At 38.8% G+C, this 23,173-nt stretch overlaps 1 protein-coding gene across 2 annotated transcripts in view; it reads right to left on the bottom strand.

Annotated features, from left to right (window-relative positions):
- Nucleotides 1-23,173, bottom strand: part of ATP6AP1 (ATPase H+ transporting accessory protein 1) — a 55,317-nt gene continuing 32,144 nt past the window's right edge. For both annotated transcript variants that reach the window (XM_030016228.2, XM_030016227.2), the window contains 4 exons: nt 12,568-12,809; nt 11,906-11,959; nt 5,158-5,395; nt 1-1,118 (listed from right to left, as the gene is read on the bottom strand). In XM_030016228.2, the coding sequence (XP_029872088.1) occupies nt 909-1,118; nt 5,158-5,395; nt 11,906-11,959; nt 12,568-12,809 (744 nt within the window). In that variant the 3' untranslated portion in view covers nt 1-908. The remainder of the gene's footprint in view (nt 1,119-5,157; nt 5,396-11,905; nt 11,960-12,567; nt 12,810-23,173) is intronic.

Here is a 23,173-nt window from a genome sequence, read left to right as displayed (position 1 = left end):
TAATGACTTTATATATTTTATTTTTCTTTTTTTTGTACAAACTTCATAACTACTCCAAAGATACCTAGAAAAGGAAGGATGCTAAGAAAATTACGTTATCTCTGTTAAGATGCTGTCTGCACTGGCACATTGAATCATACTAGGTTATGGGCTTGAAAAGTTGCATTCATTGCCATGACACCAAATATAATTTTGTGATCTGTTTAGGCAAGGACCTATCTCGCTTAGTAACTTCATCAGCTGTCCATGGCTAAAAGAAACACGAGTTAGCATTACTCAACATCATTCTCACAGGCATAAGATAACATTAGAAGGAAGCTAAACCTTAATGCACCTATTCTCATTTGTGATACCATATCTGAACAGTCATATATTTTGAAAAAATTTTTCAAGACCATTTATTTAGTGACTTATACTTCATTAGTTCTGTACATTTTTGGATGGTTTTCTCAGGAGGAAAAAATGGCAAGACACAGTTCAGCGCTCTTACGGTGTAGCATCAACATGACGTACTTACTAAAGAGCCTTTATGGAGACCAGTGGTTTCAGTATATAGTTTCCTATCAAATAAGTTATTTACCCTTCCCATTTATCTCTGTTGTGATACCCTTTCTTTGCCAATAACAGTTGATCTGATGGCAGTTTGTAATGGTCTTTCTAACAGCCAGATACAGTAATAACTTCTACAGCCTCACCTCAGACCCTTAACACAGATGGCTGTTAGCAAATGACCGTAATAGCAAGTAGAATTATTATTGTTGCCAAGCATAAGGATCCTTTTTATATGTAGTTTAATTATCCCTTTCTGCTATGATATCTTTTTATGTTACACATATGAAGTAGAAAGGTTCTAAAAATCATAAATATCAGACCAGGAAAAGCCATAGCAGCACTAAGTCAATCCATGGCTATTCTGTCTGAGGAACTGACAGAGCTGCACCTTTGGGATCATCAAATCTGCTGTTTGTTGTGAGCTGCATGATCATATGGATTCCATAGGCCAGGATCCACAGTAAAATTATAGACGTCACCAAGCCCATCCAGATTCCAGGAGTGAAGAAACCTGTACAGTCACTTGCATAAGAAAACTGGTTGTTTTCAATGTTGAAGCCTTGAATCTGAAAATGAAGAAAGGTAGATAGATGAGTGCAATTAAGCATGGAGCATAGGTCCTACTTTCAGGATATATGTGGTAATTACAAAAACTGCACCTGTTAATTACCACTCACACTCTGCCCATTAAAAAAGAGTGAGAACCAATTCCTCTGCATAACAATTTTCCAGATCCCCTTTTCACACAGAAAATTAAAGATGTGGAATTCATTTGTTTGGCAGGAAGTAGGTTTCCCACTTCAGAAATTGGTGTTACTTTTGGAAGTAAAGTCCCAAAGGGTATGTGTGATCAGTATTGCTCAGTGACCACTTATGAAGTAGGAAACTCAAAGCACTCAAAGACATGAGAGTTAAGGCCCTCCAAGATCATGAGATTTGTTGAAATACCCTGAGACTTTTAGCTAATAACTCCTTGACAAGCGGAACTCCTGAAACCTACTCTAAAATGCATCTAATGAAGATGACCTTTTTGGCTGAGTTTTAGTTAAAGGAGAAAACAGTTGTGAAATCTTTCCTCCACCCTCCTTAGACATCAGAGACTCAAAACAGGAGAGAGGGCTTGCTTTATTGAGGTATGGGATCTGTGTTGTCTATTAACATATGAAACCCATATAGGCTTTTCCAGCAGTTAGAAAAATCTGTAATATCTCTCCTTTGACTGGATTCTCGAGGTCTGCCACTGACTGAGCTCCTACCACATTATTTTCCTCATAAAAATCAACTAATTTGGGAATCATCATGGATTTCTACTTTTCTGTGTTCCCACTCCATGATTAGCCTATACTTTATGATAAACTAAATTGAAAGCTTTGTGGTAATAAAAGAAAGGTGTTGGTACAAACATTGAAGAATTTAGTTTGTGGCTTGTATAACATGCAGTGATCACTCTGGGTTTGAGTTCATTCATGGCTCAGGCACCTAAGTAAATGTGTACATAGTATGTGTGTTAAGACCAATGTCTATACCTTCCAGAATGCTGTTTAATAAAACTATTATTATATGCAGAACTAAGGGCTATTTAGGTACTGTGGAGGTGAAGACAATTTTAGCAATTTAAGCTTTTCTGGGCTCTTAGACGAATCTTTCCAAGTCAGATCATGGTAGCTAACTTGCAAAGACTGCCTGCTTTCACTATAGGCAGTCAGACTTCCAATTAAAGCAGGATTAGCGAAAGTAAGCTTTTGGGTTGGATAACTGTTTGCACAGTTTTAGAGAATACAGGTGATTACCAAAGCCTTCACTTGTTAAGGCACTGCTTTGACAACAGATGAGAATGTGAATAGGAGTGATGAAATGTAGTGTCAAAGACTTATTTACAATAAAAACAGAAAGCAGTTGATGATTTATGTCATTTATGTTCAAAAATGGATTGAAATTCTGGAAAACAATACACACTTGTTACCACATTTACAAGAACTCTCTGAAGCACTTAACAGGTATATTTGGTTTAGAAAGGCTTTACTGCTTCTGATCTAGAGCCAGAAGTACTGAATTTTATTATGTATGTCAATCCTATTGTGGGTTTTTTTGAAGCAGGATTATGCTTATTGAACCTTCGAGGTGAAAGCTTTAATTGTACATTCTTAAAATGTTATGTCTACTTTTAGGCGGGAGATGAAGTGTATGCAGCGTTCTTTTACTGTTTTTCTGAAGCTTTATCATTTCTGTGGGGGTGTTAGATCCCAGGTGGGAGATAAAAATGTGACTCCTAGCAGCATTTCTACCTATAGAAAAGTTAAAAATACTTACATGTGGTTCTCTAATTTTTATGAATGTAAAAGCCTTTTGGATACAGGCCTCTGTACTGTGGAAGTTTTAATTTTAGTATTTGGACCAGCGTCATTTGTCTTCATTATAACTAGTTTGCATTTACTGTTAATTTTTAAATTATTTTTTTACATGGAGTTTTCTCATCATTTGACCTTTGACATAGTCTTCAGGTAAAATCTGTTGTTTTCATTGCTTGTAAGCATTCACTGAACATCTATTTTTGAACTTAGAAATATTTTAGCCACAAAGAATCGTAATATTCTTGATTTTAAAGTTTTTGGCAGTTTTTCTTAGGAACAAAGGGGCTTCTAAACCACTATGACACATACGAAAGAAAAGCAGTGCTTTTGGTGGCAGCCTCCTCTTCAACTTCATGGACAATTCTGAGATCCTCAAAAGCATAAAAGATATCGTGGTAGAACAACTATTCCTGTAACAACAACAACAAGGCTTCACTGTGCAGGTGGTGTGTCCCTCTAATACAGTGATACTGTTTTCAGGACCCAACATTGCAAAGTGTAATTGTACCAGCTAGATTGGCATTGGATCCTGGTTTCTAATTCATGGCATAACATTGACATGAAAATCATGTTCCTCAGTTTCAGCAACAAGATTTTGTGCTGGCTGCAACCACTGAGAACATCCCATGTGCTTTCTTCAGCATGCAACAGAGCTTGGGTGTTTCTAAACCTCATTCTAGAGCAAAGGCTGATATTGAGATCAATCAGATTTCACTACGTATCAGTAAAAGATACCTGGAAAGGTATGATCTAGTTCAGATAGAACTTGGAAATGAGCCCAGAATGGTGACCTTCTGTTTTCTCACACAACAGAAAAGATCAGAACAGGACTTTTCAGGTTCTGTTTCATGCTTAGGACTTGATCAGAGAAAAAAGGCCTTTCCTAAGAGGAACTGGAAATTCGGTTGTCTTAACAGTGGAAGCAGCTGCTGCTCCAAATCAATAAGGAAGGTGGGAAACCTATTACTACTACTCTTGATCAAGACCCCAATGAAAGGATGCCTACTAAGAATGGAGCAAGGCCCCTCGGTAAGCTTTGAGAAGGCAGCAGTATTAATGTATATAGAAATTCAAGGAAAAGATACATTGTAAGTGAATGCTTTGTATCTTCATAGCCCATGTACTTTCATAGCCTAGCGATGCCAAAGTCTAACTTCAGAGACTTGACAAGGCAAAGTACAGTTGCGTGGACTTAGGTATTTTCAGGCCTTTCCATAAAAAATACCATCAGGAGGAACCTTCACAACATTGGTGTGTATTGCTACATTGCTTCTCAAAAAACTGTGGGACTTGATCCTGGAATTTGTGGAAAATAAACCTCAGCACCAATGCTGTTCCTTTGAGATTTCCATTGTTTAAGTAGAAATGTCAAATCTGGACTCAGGTTATTGAGATTTGGTTTGTTATCAAAATCATAAATACATTTATATCAGCATTTGTATCCAGTTATCATGGGGTTTACTCATCTTTGACAAATAGACTCCAGTTTGGAATGATTCCTACCATTTCCATGATCTCTTTAATCAAAGAGATTGCTTACTGCAATATTGTTTTAAGATATAAATGTTGATGTGCTTCTCCTAAGTCAAGATCAATGCTCAAAATAATAAAGATGCAATCATCGACACCTCACATATGTAGTCTGTACTACTGCACTAAATACACAGAAAATCTATGCCTCATTAAAAAAAAAAAAAAAGCCAGCTGCTCTCCTTCTGGGCTGCGCGGGACCTACTGTTGCTCCTGATTGAAGTCCATGGCAAACCTTCCATTAAATGTAATTGCACTGGGCTTTGTTTCTATCTGTAGGAGTACAGTCAGTCTATGTCACTGAAAACAGTAACCACACTAAGCTCTACTTTCCTAGGTAAACAAAGTGCAAAGTAAGCAGCATAAAGCCACCCACCTAAGAGGCCCATGTTTCCAATAGCAGCCCAATTCATTAAACAGGCATGGGGACTTAGTCATTCTTTGCCTGATTAAGGGCATTTGGTTTATTGGGTTTTCTTTTCTGTGGACAACTTCATAGTTTTGGGGTTTTTTTCAAAGCTGTGCTTTCATGTTCTTATTGTTCAGCAACTGCCATCTTTTTTACCCCTTTATTGAATAGCTCACCTAGGGGGAACAGCTTTTCTTTTACATTTTCCCTCAGGCTGAAATGAAAGTAAGGGCATTATGAATGTGTGTCGTTCAGCACCTACAATAGCAAGTAATAGTTCTTGGAATTATCTCTGAAATGGCAATGTGTACTCACTTGCAACTTGGAAATGAAAACATCCCAGTTTTTTGCCTCATTGTTGGACGGAATCAGCCTTGCAGGATAGAGATTGCTTGTTCCCACCAGCTGACAATGAAATGAATACTCTGCAGGAGCAGAGATGACAGAAACATTAAATTTAGCAAACTTTTCTCCATCTTGTACAATCTCAACTGAATCTAAAGTGGACCAATTTCTAGCTGAGCCTCCATAGAACTTGTTGGTCATTAAAAACCTAGAAAGACAACAGAGGGGAAAAAAAGTCAAATGACAGAAGGAAAAAGTTAATATTAATTTAATAAATTACTGGTGGTACATAAATGTTCACCATTGCTAGCTGCAAACATCACAGTTGGTATCTTAGCTTGGCCTCCCATGTCATTAGGATTGTTCATAAGTGAAGAGACTATGTGAATATGTTTTTACTACTTCTCAGAGTTTCATCTCACAAGCACAGCTTTCCTTCCATAGCTGTGGCAGGCAAGAAGCAAATGCAATTTCATTCTTCGAGGGCCTCTGCCAGTGCAGTATTTCATTAGTTACCATCAGCTTATAATCAGTGGAGCAGAACCTGAGAGACTGTCAGCAGGCCTGCAGTGGCTCTCAATAAACATTTTACGGGATTCTTTGAAAATTGCTTTTATGATAGATACAGGCATGGTAACCCTTCTGATTTATCATTGCAATTCTTCCTTGGCTCAGATGCCTAAATGGCAATTTCCTTTGCAAATGTCTGAATTTGCAGTAGAAGACAGAGTTTTCTCTCACTGGAGGGTGGGGAGGGGTCGTCAGCCCTAGTTTCCCAATTTGTAGTGGGTTAGGCACAAATAAATATTTTCTCATTTTGAGAAGGTTTGTGTATGTGCAGTATTGCAGCAGTTTCCAGTAGTTTATAACGACGGGTTTTACATATATGTTACTACCACTGCAGTCTAAACACCTCCCAAATGTTCTGAAACAGAAATAATTGAGAACATCCAGAAGTACATCCTCATCCTTTACAGATCAGGACTAAGTCCTAGTCTTTACTGCTTTTTACCCAGTTAACTTGAATACCTGAAAGTATCTCATAAGGAAATTATAAACTTTTCTCCTTATCGTATGTTGCTTATTACTTTAACCCTACTTGATCTATGTAAGTATTGTTCTATATAGTTTGCTGAAGATTTTTTTTTGCTTATTGATAACCACAAAGAATTTAGAAGAGGAATCTTTTTAGCAGTAAGTGAGACTTGCTACAAAAGAAAATATTCTAATATGTCTATCCACAATGAGTAACAATGTATGTGGATTTTAAAATTTGGGGTATTACTTAAATGCAATAATAACAGGTTTGAAAAATAAGCAGTCATCTATAAATATGGCACAAAATAGAATATTTTATGTTCTATAAGGTGTACATATATAGAGAGAGAAAATACACTCTGGTGTAGAATATTGCTTGTTTGTTCAAATCAGTTGCTTTCAGTAGCTTGTCATCCACAAAACATAGAGTCTAAACTCAACACAAACAATGCTCCTTAGGAGTAACACACAAAATTTGACAGGTTAGGTTACTACAGTAATTGAGCCTTTTTTTTCCTTAATACTCTGTAGCTTTTGATTCATATAACTTCATAATCCTCAAGACTTTCAAAATGATCAGATGGAATCTTAGAACTAAAAGTGTCACTCAGGTGAGAAAAGGATGTTTTGTCTCCTGGCATTCCTTACGTTTTGAGCCTAAACAGTTCTTTCCATACAACATTCAGCTGCAAGCATCAGTGAAAAAGAAAAAAACATTTGAGTTTCACCTAGTACACATTCACAAATATTTATGGAAATATTCTATTGTTATAGTGATAAAGTTACAAAATTAATACATGTATTAGCCTAGATAATAATTGCTAAAAGAAAGGAATCTTTTCCTGGTATACAGCACAATCTGAACACAATTTCCATCGTGTCTCAGTAGCAATGCTATAGGCACTAGCTGAAGGCCAGTTATAAGCACAGAGAAGTTTACTTAAATGGTTGTGCCAACCACAGATGCTGGGTGTGCTTCGTCCTTTTGCTGAGAAGATAAGAAAAGTGGTCAACAAGGAAATTCTTTGGAGATTTACCATATGAACAAACAAGTTTTATAAGGCTATGTATGTGAGTGCAGTCTAAATTGGCCTCCAAGGGAACGCTGTCTCTTCACATTACACCAAAGACTAAGATTTTATGTTACTTACAGATTTATGAGAATTAAGATTCTAATTAGTGAACTAGTTGAGCATTGTTAACTTAATAATACAGGCTTTTATCTTTAGCATTTTTCCAAACAACTGATAGTGAATAGCCTCCAACAGGCATGCTCTTAACTGGTAACTGATACAACTATAATTCATTAAATTACAAAAAAGACATTCAAACAATAAAAATCAATACAGTTACTTCATTTAGTTTAATATTTTCTCAGATGAGTAGATAGCAAATAGAATGAGCACAATACAGCAAATGAATGACAAAGGGAGGAGATATAAGAAAGATTTTATCTGTAGAACTGAAAGTACCTTGGCTTCTATAGGAAACGCTGTGTTTTTATTAAACATCAGAGCCAATACAGGAAGCAAACTTTCACACAGACAGTATGTACTTTATGTATTGTGGCACAAACAATTCCTGGTCATAGGCCAGATTCCCTTTGTGCCAGATAACCATATGAACTCTAAATACTACCACCTGTTACGGATCTCCATCTCATTTCTGAAAAGGAAGCTAGCTGGAATTACTACTGTTTCAAAGATTCAGAGAGAAACACAACTGTTAGGTAAAAGACTTTAAAAAGTTGTTTTGGGGTCAATTCTATTCTGTACGTGCCATAAGCAACAGTAACAGTCAAGTACTTATCAATTTAAGTGGGGAAAATACTAGTGCTCTGCACTTGCATCCACTTCGACACCTTTTCCCAGAGAAGGTGCTTCAACAGCTGGATGTCATCAGCTGCTGAGAGAGCTGAGATGATGCTTCTTCCAGCAAAAACTACTGCCCACTGCTCCTACCCCTGCTGCAGCAGTAGTTCACTTTTCTAAAACTAGCACAACCAGAAACAGTCTACAGCCACCCCGTAACAGCTCACGTCTCAGCGGCAAGCGCAGGAGGACGAATGGGACTGCTGCTCTTGCTAGAGAGAGGGAGAGGGAGATGGCAGCCGTTTGCATAGGATGAAGCAGCTATTGCAGCGGCTGGGAGGCGGTGGGGTATGACTAGCTGCTCAGCACGAGGTGGTAGACTCGCGGTGGTAAGGGCAGGCTCTGGATCCAGCTCACGCTGCTGAAATTGAAGCCTCTTTTATTGACGAAGAAATTGAGCTATTTGAATGTGGTCCTCTCTGGTGTCACTTTCTGTCTTCAAGGGATGTTCTCCTACAACTAAGTAAATGGCCTTTACAGAGGGAAAAAATGCAGTCACGGCTCTAAGCTCTGTTCCTTCCCACCTCTTTGCCCTGCTTGTGTCCTGTTTATTGAGGCAGACTGTAACCTTACCAAGGAGTCATCTTGAACAAGAAATGTAATCAAAGTAAACCAGAAGGGGAAAACAGAGGTTGTAATGTATCTCTGTGAGTTTTAGAAGCTCTTGACAATAGACATGCTGGGATAAACAAGGTGAATAAAGTGTTCCTGAATCATGAAAAGATCAAAGGATTGTTCTGGTTCTGTTGAGTGTGTCATATTACTTGCGTTATATGCCATGCAATATTGTATTATGGTAGCTAATAGAGGCCTAAATGACACAATTGTCTCTTAAATCGAGAGATAATCCAATAGAAAACAGCACAAATAACGAGGTGTGTCTTTAGCAGGAAGTTTTCTTTATAAAGGCTTCTGAGGTGGTGTGGGCTGATGCCAGCCAGCAGCCAAGCACCCATGTAGCTGTTTGCTCACTCCCTGTCCCCAACAGGACAGGGGGGGAGAATAGAAAGAGCAAAAATGCGGAAACTTGTGAGTCAAGACAAAGACAGCTTAACAAGTGAAGGAAAGAGGAAAAAAAAGCGATACAGAAGCAATCACTCTCTACCTCCCACAAGCAGGCCAACGCACAGTGAATGCCCAGGCAATGACTACCCTGGAAGCCACCCCCCACCTTCTTCCTCTCTTCCATTTTTTATTGCTAGGCACCTGCGTCACACATAAAAATTAATCAGTTTAGGCATTTTGTGTCTAAATACCCTGAGGGCCTATTAAAAACCTGGATCACACCCAGCCCAATGGAATAAATCAAATTCTCCTGCAAAACACAGCCAGCCTATGCTACTTTAATTACTTGCTGGGCATGACAGCGGTCAGGACTTCACCTACTCTCTTTTCAAGTCCTCACCTATTGTGGAGCCTGAGTTTCTTATCCCAGCTTCAAGGGCTGTTTATGCATTTTGGTATTTAGTTATAATGTATTCAAGTAGAAGCACAAGTCAAGAGAAACTTTGTGAGTATTTCTGCCTTTACTACAACAGGCTCAAAGGATGTAAAAAAATATTCCAGAATAAGAGAGAAAACATGAACCATTCACCTTTTGTACTGATGTTCTCCTTTAATTTACAGGCAGTCTGTCTGCAGACTTACTTCAAATTTCTTCTCTTCAGATGCACCTCAGATTCATGACCACATTAAAGTTTTCTTCCAATAATTAATTAAAATTATAAGATTTTAACAAACAAATGACTAAACATAAACCTGAATAATCCTCATTAAGTCCATATGCGTGCACTAAGATCACATTTGATCTTCTTATGCCTGCTGCAGCAATCAAAATCTAAGATAAATGTTTCAACTGCCGAAGTATTTTGTTTCTATAGTGGCATCCTAAGGTTTGCCATTTACTGGTGTATAGTTGAGCAAAACCTGTTGACTGCTTTAAAGAAAACAACCTTTCTAAGGTCTATCAATTAACTTGGTAGCTAGTTTTGCAGCACAGCGTCATGCTCCATAGGATTTTCAAGTGCTTTATGATTCATATTATTTCCTTGGAACTGTAACTTTACTAGAAAGCATGGTATTATGCTGAGGATGGTCACATTCAGGACAAATGTAGGAAGCAACCAGATTCATTCATACAGAAAGAGATTACAGGAGAGCAGCTAAGACCTGCACTAGTATGAGCAAAGGTGCAGAATAAGAATCCAGGACACTGGTTTGGTGGGTCTGTCTGTACAAGAGTGAGACAGGAGCAGCAGAGAGTAGACAGAAGCAGCAGGGCAGCACCAGAGAAAGTGATATTTTGTGACTTGGAGTCAAAGTAAAGACACAGCTTGGGCAGAGTCTTGGTTTGACAACAGTATTTTTGGAATGGGATCCAAGGAAAATGTTTCCTTAATTCCCCGTGGTTTTCAGGGAAATCCATGTCCCTTTGATAATTTACAGTACTGAAACCAAGAAATGCTTGAGTCCACCACCAAGGACGAGTCTCAAGGATCCTATACAGAACTAACTACAATAGTCAAAAAAGTAAAAATAATATACTAACAGCAACCTTATCTGTACATTATGTTCTTTCACAAAGCTCTAGATGCTTGGTGGGGAGGGGAGATATTAAATAACAAAGCATGTTTGGTTTTTTGCCACCTATCATGGTCTCTGATGATGACTGCAAGTGTCTCTAGGCATGCCAAATACAACTCCAAACACATCACTGACTCACTTCAGCACAAGTCCTTCTAGGGGTCCTTTAACCTAAATGTAGAATGTCCTTCTATCTCAGTGTAAATAACGGTATTTATTCATTTGTGCTTATCATCTTGGTGCCACGTGCCTCTTTTACTCTCCCACCAAAATGTTGCCCAAGCTCTGATTGTCTCCTACATTTAAACTTTCTCTCTTTGGTTTCCCTGGATTTCAATTTCCCTTATTCAAGATGTCAAAAGCATTTTAGATGGCAAAAGTCATTTGTCCTCCTGCTGCCCAAGCACACATCCAGTTCATCCCCTGATATATGCAAATTTAATTTGGTGCAAGTTCCCTGGCCCAAGCCCTTCCCAAAGAAATTTAAGCAATTAACTGAGGTACCTAAATGAAAAGAGCAGGCCACATTATCATTGCCAGAGCTCAAGAAAATAATTTCAACTGCTGTTCCTGCTGCTGAGGAAAGAACAGAGGTTTGTGGACCAGCAGCTGTATGGCAGTCCTCAAACAGTAGCAGAAGCTTTCCCAATCCCTAGAATCCACTAGTGAGAGCAACCACTGCAAGTTCTCCCTTTGACTTTTCATCCCAAGCCTTCCCATTCCCTAACTTTTCTTCTCTTTTCTCATGGTAGGAGAAATGTGGTCTTGTCACCATCCATGGAGCAGAAAAATTATGAATTTTTGTACCCGTCATTAGCCACAAGCTAGCTCTGACACGGTACACTGGTAATCACATGAGGACTAAATACAACCCTGGCCATGCAAGTAGACTTCAGCCCCTAGAATTGTTTACAAATCACAGTCAGATTTCCCTGAGGCAGGATCGTGGTCTGATCCTATTAGCAAAACAGGATATTGCATATACCAGTACCTTGCAGTATGGTTGTTTGCCTACACCACTTTTTCAAAACTTTACCTGAGCATATTAATATATTCTCTGTATAAAGACTCTATTATTGCTCTCCTGCATAGTAACTCCTCAGAATAGAAAGCAATTCATAATTTCAAAAACATTTTTACTTAACTCCTCCTCTTTTTTTTGCTCCTAATTTACAAATAGGCTTTGTACATCAGAAAGATCTATTTAAAAATAAATCATAAGTTACCTTATCTCTAGGCTGCTGATTCCATTCACTGGCTTTGTGTATTTTAATGACAGTCTAAGAATAAGAAACACATTTTTAATGTTAGAGTAGTCAGCTTTAATTAGATCATTGTGACATTTCAATCGGAGGGAATATTCTAAATCAATAGGCAATTACAAAAGTCATATAGCAAAGGTTCAGTACACAGAATAATATGACAAAATATTTCTAGAGGTTTTTTTTACCCAAGAGCAGGTGCTTCAAAGTAAAGGAAAACAGAGATCATGTTTCATTAATATACTTCCAGCTGAATTACTACCTAGTAACTGGCAATACTCCCCTTGAAGGGAGTTTTACAATGAAATGATGATCTCATTAATGCCAGTGGAGACTTCTGTGATTACGAGATTGGGCACAGAGAAACCTGTTTGGACCAAATATAAACAAAAAAGGAAGTAAGGAACGTAAGAGGAAAAAAAATTGTGACAATAAGAGCTTGCATCTGAACAATTTTTTGTGGTCTTGACTCGTTCTTTTTCTTCTAGGAATATCCAATTTAGTATTTTTTATTTTGGATGCTTTAGAAGAAGAAAATTAAATTAGTATTAACTTGACATTGCACCATTTCTGATTAGTTTTCAGAATCACATGTATTATGATATGAAATTTCTTGTGCTACTCACGTTGTGTTGATGTCTGAGCACTCAGAGGAAGAAATATCCACATTCTGCATTACAAATGTTGCATTTGTCAGATCTATAAGAACGGAACTGTTGGCTTTGAGGCTGAAATTACTAGCGTAAAAAAGGATGCATATATCTTTTCCAGCAGTCACATTCAGAGGAGGATATGATAAACTGTCTTCTTCCTCAGTGGCCATTAATTGTCGTCTTAATTCCCCCACCACATCAGTTCTTCTAGAAATCTGGAATAACAGCACATTAACAATTCATATCCTTTGCAAGAGATAATATCAGCTGAACACAGACCTTCACCATTCTGTACCATGAGCACCCATCCTTCTTAAATCCTCAGTCAACCTCAATAGTTATTATTGTCTATTTAATTGGCAGTATGGAGGCTAATGTGGTGGTGTTAGCCTAGGTTCCCATGGTCAGGTGTCCACATGTGAAAACAGGCGCTACTGATATTAGGCAAATGAACATAAACCCATGCTGTTAATGCTGCCTTAAAATAGTAGTATGCATTAGTGCTAACAGGTAAAAGAATTTATTTCTTTTTTACAGAAGAATATACTGAAAGAAATTAACTTTTTTTTCTGCAATAAAATCACAAGAAAACTTCAACTTGCCAGTTCAGTGATCACCCCCATTAGTAACAATAACAGGTTTTGCACTCTTCATTTTAACAGGTGTGAAAGCAAGCTACTTAACTACAGCAGTGTTATATTTAGACTCTTCTGATGGCTTCTGGAAAAAGAAGATCTATGCTCATTTGGCCGATGTGGTGAACTCCTACAAGAGACTTCACTGCATATAGACATTGGCTTTTAGGAAGTTTCCAGGAATTCCCTCTAATAGGTAATGCTTTTTTACAAATGTGCCCAGGGCATCCTTGGTAAAACAGCCCCTCTGATATCAATGGTAAAAGCTAGCCGACCTTATCAGATGGTAACTTAATCCTGTTGTTCATATCTTACTCTTCACTTCTTACTCTGTTCATACCTGGGCTAGTCCATCTATTTTTAAGACCCATGTCAGCTTTACAACTTTGTATTCTACAAGTGGCCTCTGCCCTTGGATAACTTTGGGATACGAGAAATGAGAGGCATCACAGGGGTTACCAGAACTATAATTATGTGGAGCTATTGCCTGGAACCACTTTTAATGGGTTTAAAGACAGGCAAGGACCATTTTCCAGTCTGGAACAGAGGCTATAATATTGCTTTATAACCTGCCTGTGGAGAGGAGCCCCAGAAGATTTTGTCACCTTAACCGCTGCTCTCTAAACGCTATGGGCCATCTGTTATTTACAATGCATCTTTGCGGATACCTCATTCTATGAACAAAGCAGAATGGGCTGAGTTAAAAACCTTTGACTAAACACTCAAATGAAGATTGCAATCTTCCTCTCCCATACATGCATACTTTATGAATTTCTTTTTAATTCAGAGTAGTGCCTTTTCAAATTCATCAGAACATGCATTATTTTAAATGAATACCATTTTCTTTAAAAGAAGAGTGTACAACAAAAGAAAATATTCAACTTTTGATATAAAACTTTTAATCTTCCCTTAGGCTCTCCTGAAATGTAATCATTTTATTTCAAACTGAGAGGAAGAGCTGAAGTCTAAATTATATCCTGTCTAACAATTGACTTCACTATGTGGGCCCCGTGTATCATCTAAAGAGGGCTTTAAAAACCACCTGCTAATAGCTGAACACAATGCTACATTGGAGACTGTGATTGGGCTAACCTGGGGGATTAGGTTTAAGTTTCTTAAAATAAAAAGCAAGCTATTAGAATATAATCACGAGACTACAGCTTTATTTCTGTTACTCTGCTGCCAGTACTTTGTCATGAAGCTCTCACATAAAGATTCCCTTTCGACTCTGAAAAAGCATATAAAACGACAGAGCATTTGCCTGTGAAGAAGGGGCGTCAGGGACTAAGAAATCCACTAGTTTCCCATGATTAAACCTGTTTTAACAAATTTACCCATGCTGGAGAAAGGAGGCAACACAGCTTGCCAGAAACATTTCTAAAAGTGGGCTTTGGTTTGGTCACATTTGCGGCTGAAAATACAGGTGGTCATGGACTGTGCAGCCCAAAGACTCTTTACTTGCACAGCTATAGGCAGGCAGACTGACTACACTAAATGGGAACCTGAAAGTATCAGCTCCTGCAGAACTGTCCCCCCAGACACTTACCAGCCTGTATATTCATCCCTTCCGCCTGGAGATGCATTTCTCTAAGTTACCTGTGGGTGAGGTAATTTAGCACATCTGAAATCAGAACACATTACCTCACAGAGATTCAAGAAAATTTAGTCTTGAGGCTGGAAGGAGGATCTCTGAAACACCCCGACCCGGGACCCACTGGAGACGGCAGTCGCTCCTTCCAGCTGACCTGCAGTGGGAGTGAGAGCTGCCCGGTACACCCCACCTCTCTGCTTCAGGCACACTTTCTCATTCTTTTGTTGCTGCACAAACATGAGCTTACTGAATTGAAATCATTCTCCCCGTGCCATATATTTCATGCTAAACTATAAATGACAAGATACTTCCTTGAGAAATGGATTATATTTACATGGAATTCTTGTAAATCAAATTAGATTATTTAGGAACAATCCATAGTGGCAGTGTTGTCAGTCATTAAACCATATTTTATTCTGTTGTTTAGTGTCCCCTTTGCCTTTACCTAATCTGAACCATGGGATGTGTGAGTCACTGTCTTGCTCCTCAGGGTTCCTCTGGATTTATCAACGACATATTTGATCTCAGATATGCAGTGAACAATCACAAGACCTGACTAAATAAGATACAGAAAATAAAGGCTGCCATTTACATTGTCCTAGACCAGAATTGCACACTGTAATTACCAACTGAACCTGCAATAGAAGTAGCCTGGACAAAATTCCTCCCTTTGATCTATTTTGCAAGCCTCCTAATTCAGAATCATCTCTCTTGGAAAGGAGAAAGACAGCTAATTTGGCAACATTTTGATGCACCAACATACTGATGTTTTTCAAAGCAAACAGACCTTACATCCAAAATTATTCATTTGTTTTGTTGTTGTTGCTGGGGTTTTGTTGGCTGTTCCAAAATAGAATAGCTAGAGACAAGAAAAAAAGATTTGGGGCCATTTTATACGTTTGAAATTACAAACAAATATAAATCGAATGGTTGCAAACACATATGAGAAAAATACAAAATACTAGGAAAATAAAATTTTCATTGGCTGAAATGATGAATGGTAATGAATCATAGAAACAGGCTACATTTCACACTAGTTTCAACGTGGGATTTGTGGGTTATCAGTTCAACAGATGGTTATGCTTTCTTTTCCAGTCTTGTACTTCTTGACTTTTTTATTGCTATGTTTAGGTGTGCACATCAAGAACAAGAAAACTGTCCTGGCGGTGCTTGTTACTCCTTTTCATTTCTAACAGTATGGGTCTATGACCACATCTTCCCTGTGGAGTTGTTGCTCTTATTGTAACAGCCAGAGGAAGGGGAAGGTCTTTCTGCACTTTCAAGGAGGGAGGCGAGGAGGAAGAAGGGTCCACTCCTTTTCTTTGTTTAGGTTGTATCTTAGCCTAGTTCCTGCCCCCAAACTGCACTGTGCACTACAGTGCGTTCTCTGTATATACCCTACTTAGATGACAAATGGTAATTTTTCCAAATTTAGTCATAACACGATTAAACCAGGTGTTGGAATCAGAAAACTACATAAAAATCTTAGCTTCTATTTTAAAAAAAAGTGCAGTATATGAACCAGATACTGCTTAATAGTATTAAACTTCACAAATGCAGAAAAGAGCTTGAAAATATTTAGGGCATGCAGGTATACACAAAAGCTCAAAATAAATACATTGTGAAATGGGAGGTCAAAGAATCCTTTTGGGTCACTTTTGATGGTCTGAATCATGAGGTGTAACGTCTGAGGAAGGGAGGGCAGGCACCCCAACTGCTACTATAGCACCCAAAGACAAATACCTGCTATCTGAACTAGATTTTGGTTTTGGTAGCTTGAACTTCATCTACCCATAAAGTACCATCAGTAATTCTTTTCACAGGATACCAGGTTGACTGTATGCTTGCATTTTCTCAATTCGCTTTAACAGGGATCTTTACAAATTTTTTTTTGCAAGATGTAATTTAAAAAACAATGCTAGGAGGCTGCCATGTGCTGAGTGCAGGGGTGCTGCTCCCCGCAGAATGGCAGATCATGCTGCTTGCTGGGGTTTGACTGTGGCACATCAGAAGCCACTCAGCATTCACATCCTAGCCAAGTATCAGCGTACTTCAAATCCTTTTTCTGAAATTACCATTTCAGTTTCCTTCCCACGCAAACAGGTCAGTTTTCCTCCATGTTTTCTAACTGACGTAGCATCATGGCCTCACTACGGACAGCATCACCACCACCCCTGCTAATACCTCAGTTTGTCTGAAAGATACTGTACCACAAATCTGTGATGCAGGCAATGGCTGTTTGTATCTCACTGCTGAAGGTCAAAAATTTGAAAGGCAAACATTAGAATTTGGCATAGCCACAAAGATGTTCTTTGCAGTGTCAAATTTATAGAATCACATGTATAGCAAGCAGAAAGAATGTATTTGATTACACTTATTTCATTCATCTGTCAGTGCAAGACTGTAGCATAACAGTGCTTTGAGCTGTCAAAATCTAGAACATTAAGCAAAGAGTTACTAATTATCTCTATTTTTGAGAGTTTGAACTGTTTACATTTTTATGATTTCCAATGTTTTGTGGGTTTCGGTTTTTCTTCCCCTCTAGGCTATCTTAAAATATAATTTCAATTTTGGCCCTAGATGTGGTGAATCTTGCATTCCGTATAAACCTCACGCAGTCTCCCTCTGTTTTGAGGAGACAGGGTTTGTCCTGGCTTCATCGTCTGACACACCAGAGGGTCGTGCTGCCATCCAGAGGGACCACGACAAGCTGAAGAAATGGGCTGACAGGACCTCATGAAGTTCAACAAGGGGAAGTGCAAAGTCCTGCCCTTGGGGAGAAACAACCCCAGGCACCAGTACATGCTGGGGGCCAACTGGCTGGAAAGCAGCTTTGCAGAAAAGGACCTGGGGATCTTGGTGGACACTAAATTGAACATGAGCCAGCAATGTGGCAAAGGAAGCTAACGGTATCCTGGGTTGTGTTAGACAAAGTATTGCCAGCAGGTCAAAGGTGGGTGATCCTTCCCCTCTACTCAGCCCTGGTGAGGCTGCACCCAGAGTGCTGGGTCCAGTGCTGGGCTCCTCAGTACGAGACAGATGTGGACATACTGGAGAGAGTCCAACAAAGGGCCACAAGGATGAGGAAGGGTCTAGAGCATCTCTCCTGTGTGGAAAGGCTGAGAGAGCTGGGACTGTTTAGCCTGGAGAAGAGAAGGCTTAGGAGGGGGATCTCATGAATGCATATAATTACCAGAAGGGAGATTGTAAAGAAGATGGAGCCAGGCTCTTTTCAGTGGTGCCCAATGACAGGACCAGAGGCCATGGGCACAAGCTGAAACACAGTAGATTCCATCTGAACATCAGGAAACACTTTTTCTGTGTAAAGGTGACTGAGCACAGGCTCCCCAAAGAAGTTGTAGAGTCTCCATTCTGAGAGGTGTTCAAAATCCAGCTGGACATGGTACTGGGCAACTGGCTCTAAGTGGCTCTGCTTGTAGAGGGGGGTTAGACTAGATGACCTCCAGAGGTCACTTCTAATCTCAATTATTCTGTGATTCTGTGTGATTCTGTCCTAAATCATCTACACATCTAGACCTCAGCATGACCTGAGTAGGACGCAGGATGAGGAAACCTTCTTCATCACAATGGTCAAGGTCTCAATTCCTATTTTTCAAAAGATACAGAAGCTCAATCTTGTTAGGATGTATTTTCCTGCCTACTAAGTGAACTACACATATTTTATCTACTATTTTTTCCAAGTCCTATTGTTTGAATTAACTTACCAGTACAAAATGTGAACCATGAGAAACTGTCTGTCCATAACCTACAAAGCTATGAAATTAGGCATAGTGCTGAAAAAACCCACTGGTTCAGAGCAGCACAAAATTTCGAGTAAGTTTAAATTCAAATGCAAGCTTTGATGCGGCAACTACAGTCTTTTGTGCTCTGTTGCAAAGGATCTTACCCACCTGCAACTAATTTTGATTTGCATTCTTCTAAAACTGACAGAGACAAAATTTCTGCTCTGCTGCAACTGAACCCAGAGGATGTTTAAACTGTATTTTCCATCAGGAATGTTTGTAAGGTGACCTAGTTATACTCAAAATCCTCCAAACATTTCCAGTGGAGATGCTTAGCTCATCAGGAATTATCAGAAGCTCATTAGAATACACCTTTCTTGCTCATTTACTTATCTTGTTCAAGGTGGTAGGTTATCACAACTTAAGGCAGTTTTTCAAATTTGAAATTTCTGCTTATACTAAATCACCTGAATTTTATAACTTGCATATAATACAGTAAAACTTATGTATCTAAAGATTGCACAAATCCCAAGTAATTGGTGTTATCAGAACCAGAATTCAATTTCTGAAATTGTTCTTTCCTTCCACATTAATTCTCTTCAATGCAAACAGCATGAGTTAAAGCTACAATACAGCTTTCAAGGGAAACAAAGCAGGTAAAAATGTGCATTGAATAGATTCAGGAAAATTTAGAAACCTCGTTTAGAAAAATCAATTTTTGTATGTATGTATAAGCTGCAGTAAGTTGACTGGATTGTGAGAGCCAAGCCCTTACATTTTTTACTCAAACATATTTCCTGTCAACATTAATGAATTTTTTCCCAAGTAGAAACTTTAAATTGAGCAGAATCACCAGTTTATGTAGAAAAAGCAAGCAGGTATGTAATGTGCTTATCTTCAGTGAAAGACAAAATAGAAAATTTGTTCTAAGTTATAAGCAAAGAGAGAAACATGCTTTAAAATAAAGATAATCTAATTCAAAATCCATGTATAATTGAACTATGACAATACTTGGCATAAGTATGGACTTGGATACCTGCATTGCTCACATACATATGTGCATTCACACATACACATATATAGAAAGAGTAGAGTGGAAATATACTCAGAAGTGGAGAATTTCTCAGAAATCTCATTCTTTTCCCTGCTGACTGCATGGATCTACAGGTAGATCCAGATGGAGAATGCAGAACCGAGGGCATTTACAAGAAGACTGAGAGAAGAAGTTTAAAGTGGTCATACTTAAACGCACACACAAAGAAAAATGTTTTCAACACAGGATTAAGTTTGCATTGCTGAAACTGGAATGGACCCCTCACAAAAAATGGAAATTAAACTTCCAGAAAACAGTCTCCTTCTTAACACTATACTTTCTCCTTCTCCCTTCCACTTCAGCAGCTGGTAGGGAATCATTAGGCCACTGCTTGTTGTCATACTGAAGTGAATTCTATGCTATTTCACACGTTTGTAAAGCAACAGTAAGCTTAACCAAGACATCAGAATAAAATGTCAATAGCATGACATTTTGCCCAGAGGAATCCTTCACCTCTTTTTCCCTTATTAATATTCTGATAAAGCAGGGGGAAAAGACTGCACAGAAATGAGGTACATTATATCAATAGCAATCATTTATTAATAATGATTACTATCATTTTAGTGCCCTGCAGGATATTTGACCAAGCTTACTGGCTCACATTACTATCTGACGGCTCTCCTGTCCAACCATGCATACTTCTACCAGCAAGCCAAATGGCTCAGGGACCGTGACACTCGGCTCCTCCCCGGTGTTGTGCATCTCCCAGGGTTTTTCACAAAAGCAAGGCTGGGACACGAATGCTAAAGTCAAAATATAAGTCTCACTGTAAGAGATAATGATCTCACTGTAAAAGATAATGTTCTCTTTTATAATTGATAGTACTGTTATGGGTTGTGGAGAGTATCCAAGTCATGACCAAGCACTTGGAGATCTTCTGTTAGAAGGGACAATAAAACTGCAATATTTATTATACTGCTCAGTTCAGTGGCCTGCGTAAACACAATCTGCAGTGTCAGCTCCTATGTTTATGGCTAGATGTGTTTCTTCATAGGCCTGTCCTTTTGCAGCACTGAGGTGTATAAGAGATCTCTTGACTGTCATTTACAGAGAATGTGACTACTCTGTGCAACGGAATATGGTGCAGAGATAAGTGAGTTAGCAGGGACCATGCACGTGACAGAACCCAGAGCAGAGGAAGGTGCTGTGAGGCAGCACTTATGATTATCATTCTGCTTGAAAGACCTTAAAATGAGGCAAGGGATTTTTGCATGTATGGGACATACAAGCACAACCATAAATGCCACAGTAGTCCCAATTTTCTGAAGAAAATGATGATATTTCTGGTTATTTTCCCACTCCAACTTTTACCGGGTTTTGTACCAAACTTTTTCAGCTACCTTAAGGAAGAGCAGGAATTGGCCTATAAAAAAGATCTTGATTTTAGAAAGTAAAACAGAATATGTATAAGCTGGAGTAGCAGTGGAAGGAGCTGCTACACTTAATTCTCCACTTTAAATTTCACTTAAGACAAATAACCCCAATACAATTATTCCAATGAAAACAATGTCTTGGTCATCTACCAGAGTGTTAAAACTAATTTACATCCTTTTAGCTATTCAGATTTTTCAATCTAATATACAAAAGAAAAAAAAAATGTATTAAGAGCCATTGCTTTGTAAAACAGAATTAATCCTGAAAGGAATCTATCAGATACACCATTCAGGGAGTATTTGCTTATGCCAGTCTCCCCAGCTTTAACGTTACATTTTGTGCCCTGTTTCAGGCAATTCTGCCATAAAGATAAAAGAAGCTACAGATTTTACATAATTTTTACACTGCTAAGGGAAATACCCACTCCAACCGGGTTTTTTCCCCACTTTCTTATGTCCATATGTGGAATCCAAGTTGCCATGGGAGATGTGGAAAAGGATGAAGAGACTTTGCTGCAATAAGAGGAAACAGATATATGTAGGGAGGGTTGGACTGAGGTTAGGGTCTGGTGGGCTACCTAATTGAAAAATGCAGATAGGGGCCGAAATATGTTACTCATGGTGCTGGGAGAGTTGCCAGCACTGTTTGTCCCAGATGTAGGCTGGTCACAGGGAAATTAAAAATCTGAAGATCCATAAAAGTCTCCCTCCCTCCACTTAATATTTTGATGCTGCAGCACTTTGGAGGACTAATCTGCAAAACTGGGGAGCTTGTCTCCCTTTTTTTTCTAACTTGAAGAAAGAGGTGTGGACAGGACGATAGTATTACATGTTACACTTCAAATTTTTATTGATACTTCAAGGAAATTAATTTTTAACTTCAAAAAGTTACGCATCATTTTTACAATTCCTCAGGTCTGTCTGTAATAAATTACAGTTTAAATACCAGTATGTTTTTCAGATGGTCAGATTCTCCCTGTAAAAATACTGTGTTCAATGTGACAACGTTGTTCTTTGCTTTTGGCATCTCCATCTGTGTGTGACAACTCTTTTGGAGAAAACAGAGAAAGCCAGAACTTGCACTGCAGGAACTTGTAAGGGGAGTCTGGCTCTGTCTTTCCAGTTTCGCTGAATCAAAAGGCAAAGACCACTGATTCTAGCAAACTGGATCTCTCTGACAGGGAAGTTAAAACAAGCATTTTTTTCACAGAAAATCAATGAAAAGGTGCTTACCTTCTGCTCTGCTTTCTTGCACTCAGTATCCACCTAATTTTTCTGACAGTAATGTATGTAAGCTAGAAGGTACATATATAAAGAAACCCACATCAGAAAGTCTAGGCAAAGCTAATCATAGAAATAACATCCATGCTTTTTTGAAGGAGATTATCACGCTTTCTTTTCTCTTGATAAACCCTTTTTCCTCTTCCAAGTTTGTCTTCACACAAACTTTTCCACCAAAGCCTAGTTAACACTTCCAGTTAACAAATCTCTGCCAATGTCATCAATCTCAATTTCATAATTTCCTTCATCCCCTACCAGTCTCTAGCCCATCAACTAAAACAAAATGAGAGCAAAGCATGCAACCTTTGCCAGCAGTTAGGTGTAACTGCTACCTCTGTGGCTGGAAGTTACTGACCCTTGTCATGATGCTTTGATATCAGACTTTGGAAAACTGAACTTTAGAAGGTGAGGGGTATTAGAAAACAAAGACCAACTTCCTGCCGGCACTCCTGTGGGATTGCTTTAGCAGCTTGATGCTTATTGCTGTGCCTACACCATAGCCAAGCTTCAATGCCAGGTAACGGCAAGCCTGGGTGGGGATTTGGTTCAACCACCATCAGTTGCTCCTGCTGGCAGTTCAGATCCTGAGAAAACCTGTGGAGCAGTAGCAAGGAATATCGTTAGGGTCATAAGGAAATCATGTGTTGGGGAGGAGGAAGGAGCTTTCAACAGTGAGGAGGCAAAATGGGATCCAACATTCACCTTGCAATAGTTCTGCTTAATGTAAGGCAAGAAATCCTGTTATTCTGTTCCCGGATTTTGCAAGTGATTTGGCTGAAAGCCCCCGAAGCAGAGACATCTAGCTGTTAGAATACTTGGGTTTAACTTTCATACCGTAGTGCACTAAAATGTAGAATGGTACT

The sequence above is a fragment of the Aquila chrysaetos genome, chromosome 5 (assembly GCF_900496995.4).
Source record: "Aquila chrysaetos chrysaetos chromosome 5, bAquChr1.4, whole genome shotgun sequence".
Taxonomy (NCBI): domain Eukaryota; kingdom Metazoa; phylum Chordata; class Aves; order Accipitriformes; family Accipitridae; genus Aquila; species Aquila chrysaetos.
The sequence above is the reverse complement of the archived record's forward strand: the minus strand, read 5'-3'. Positions and strand labels throughout refer to the sequence as shown.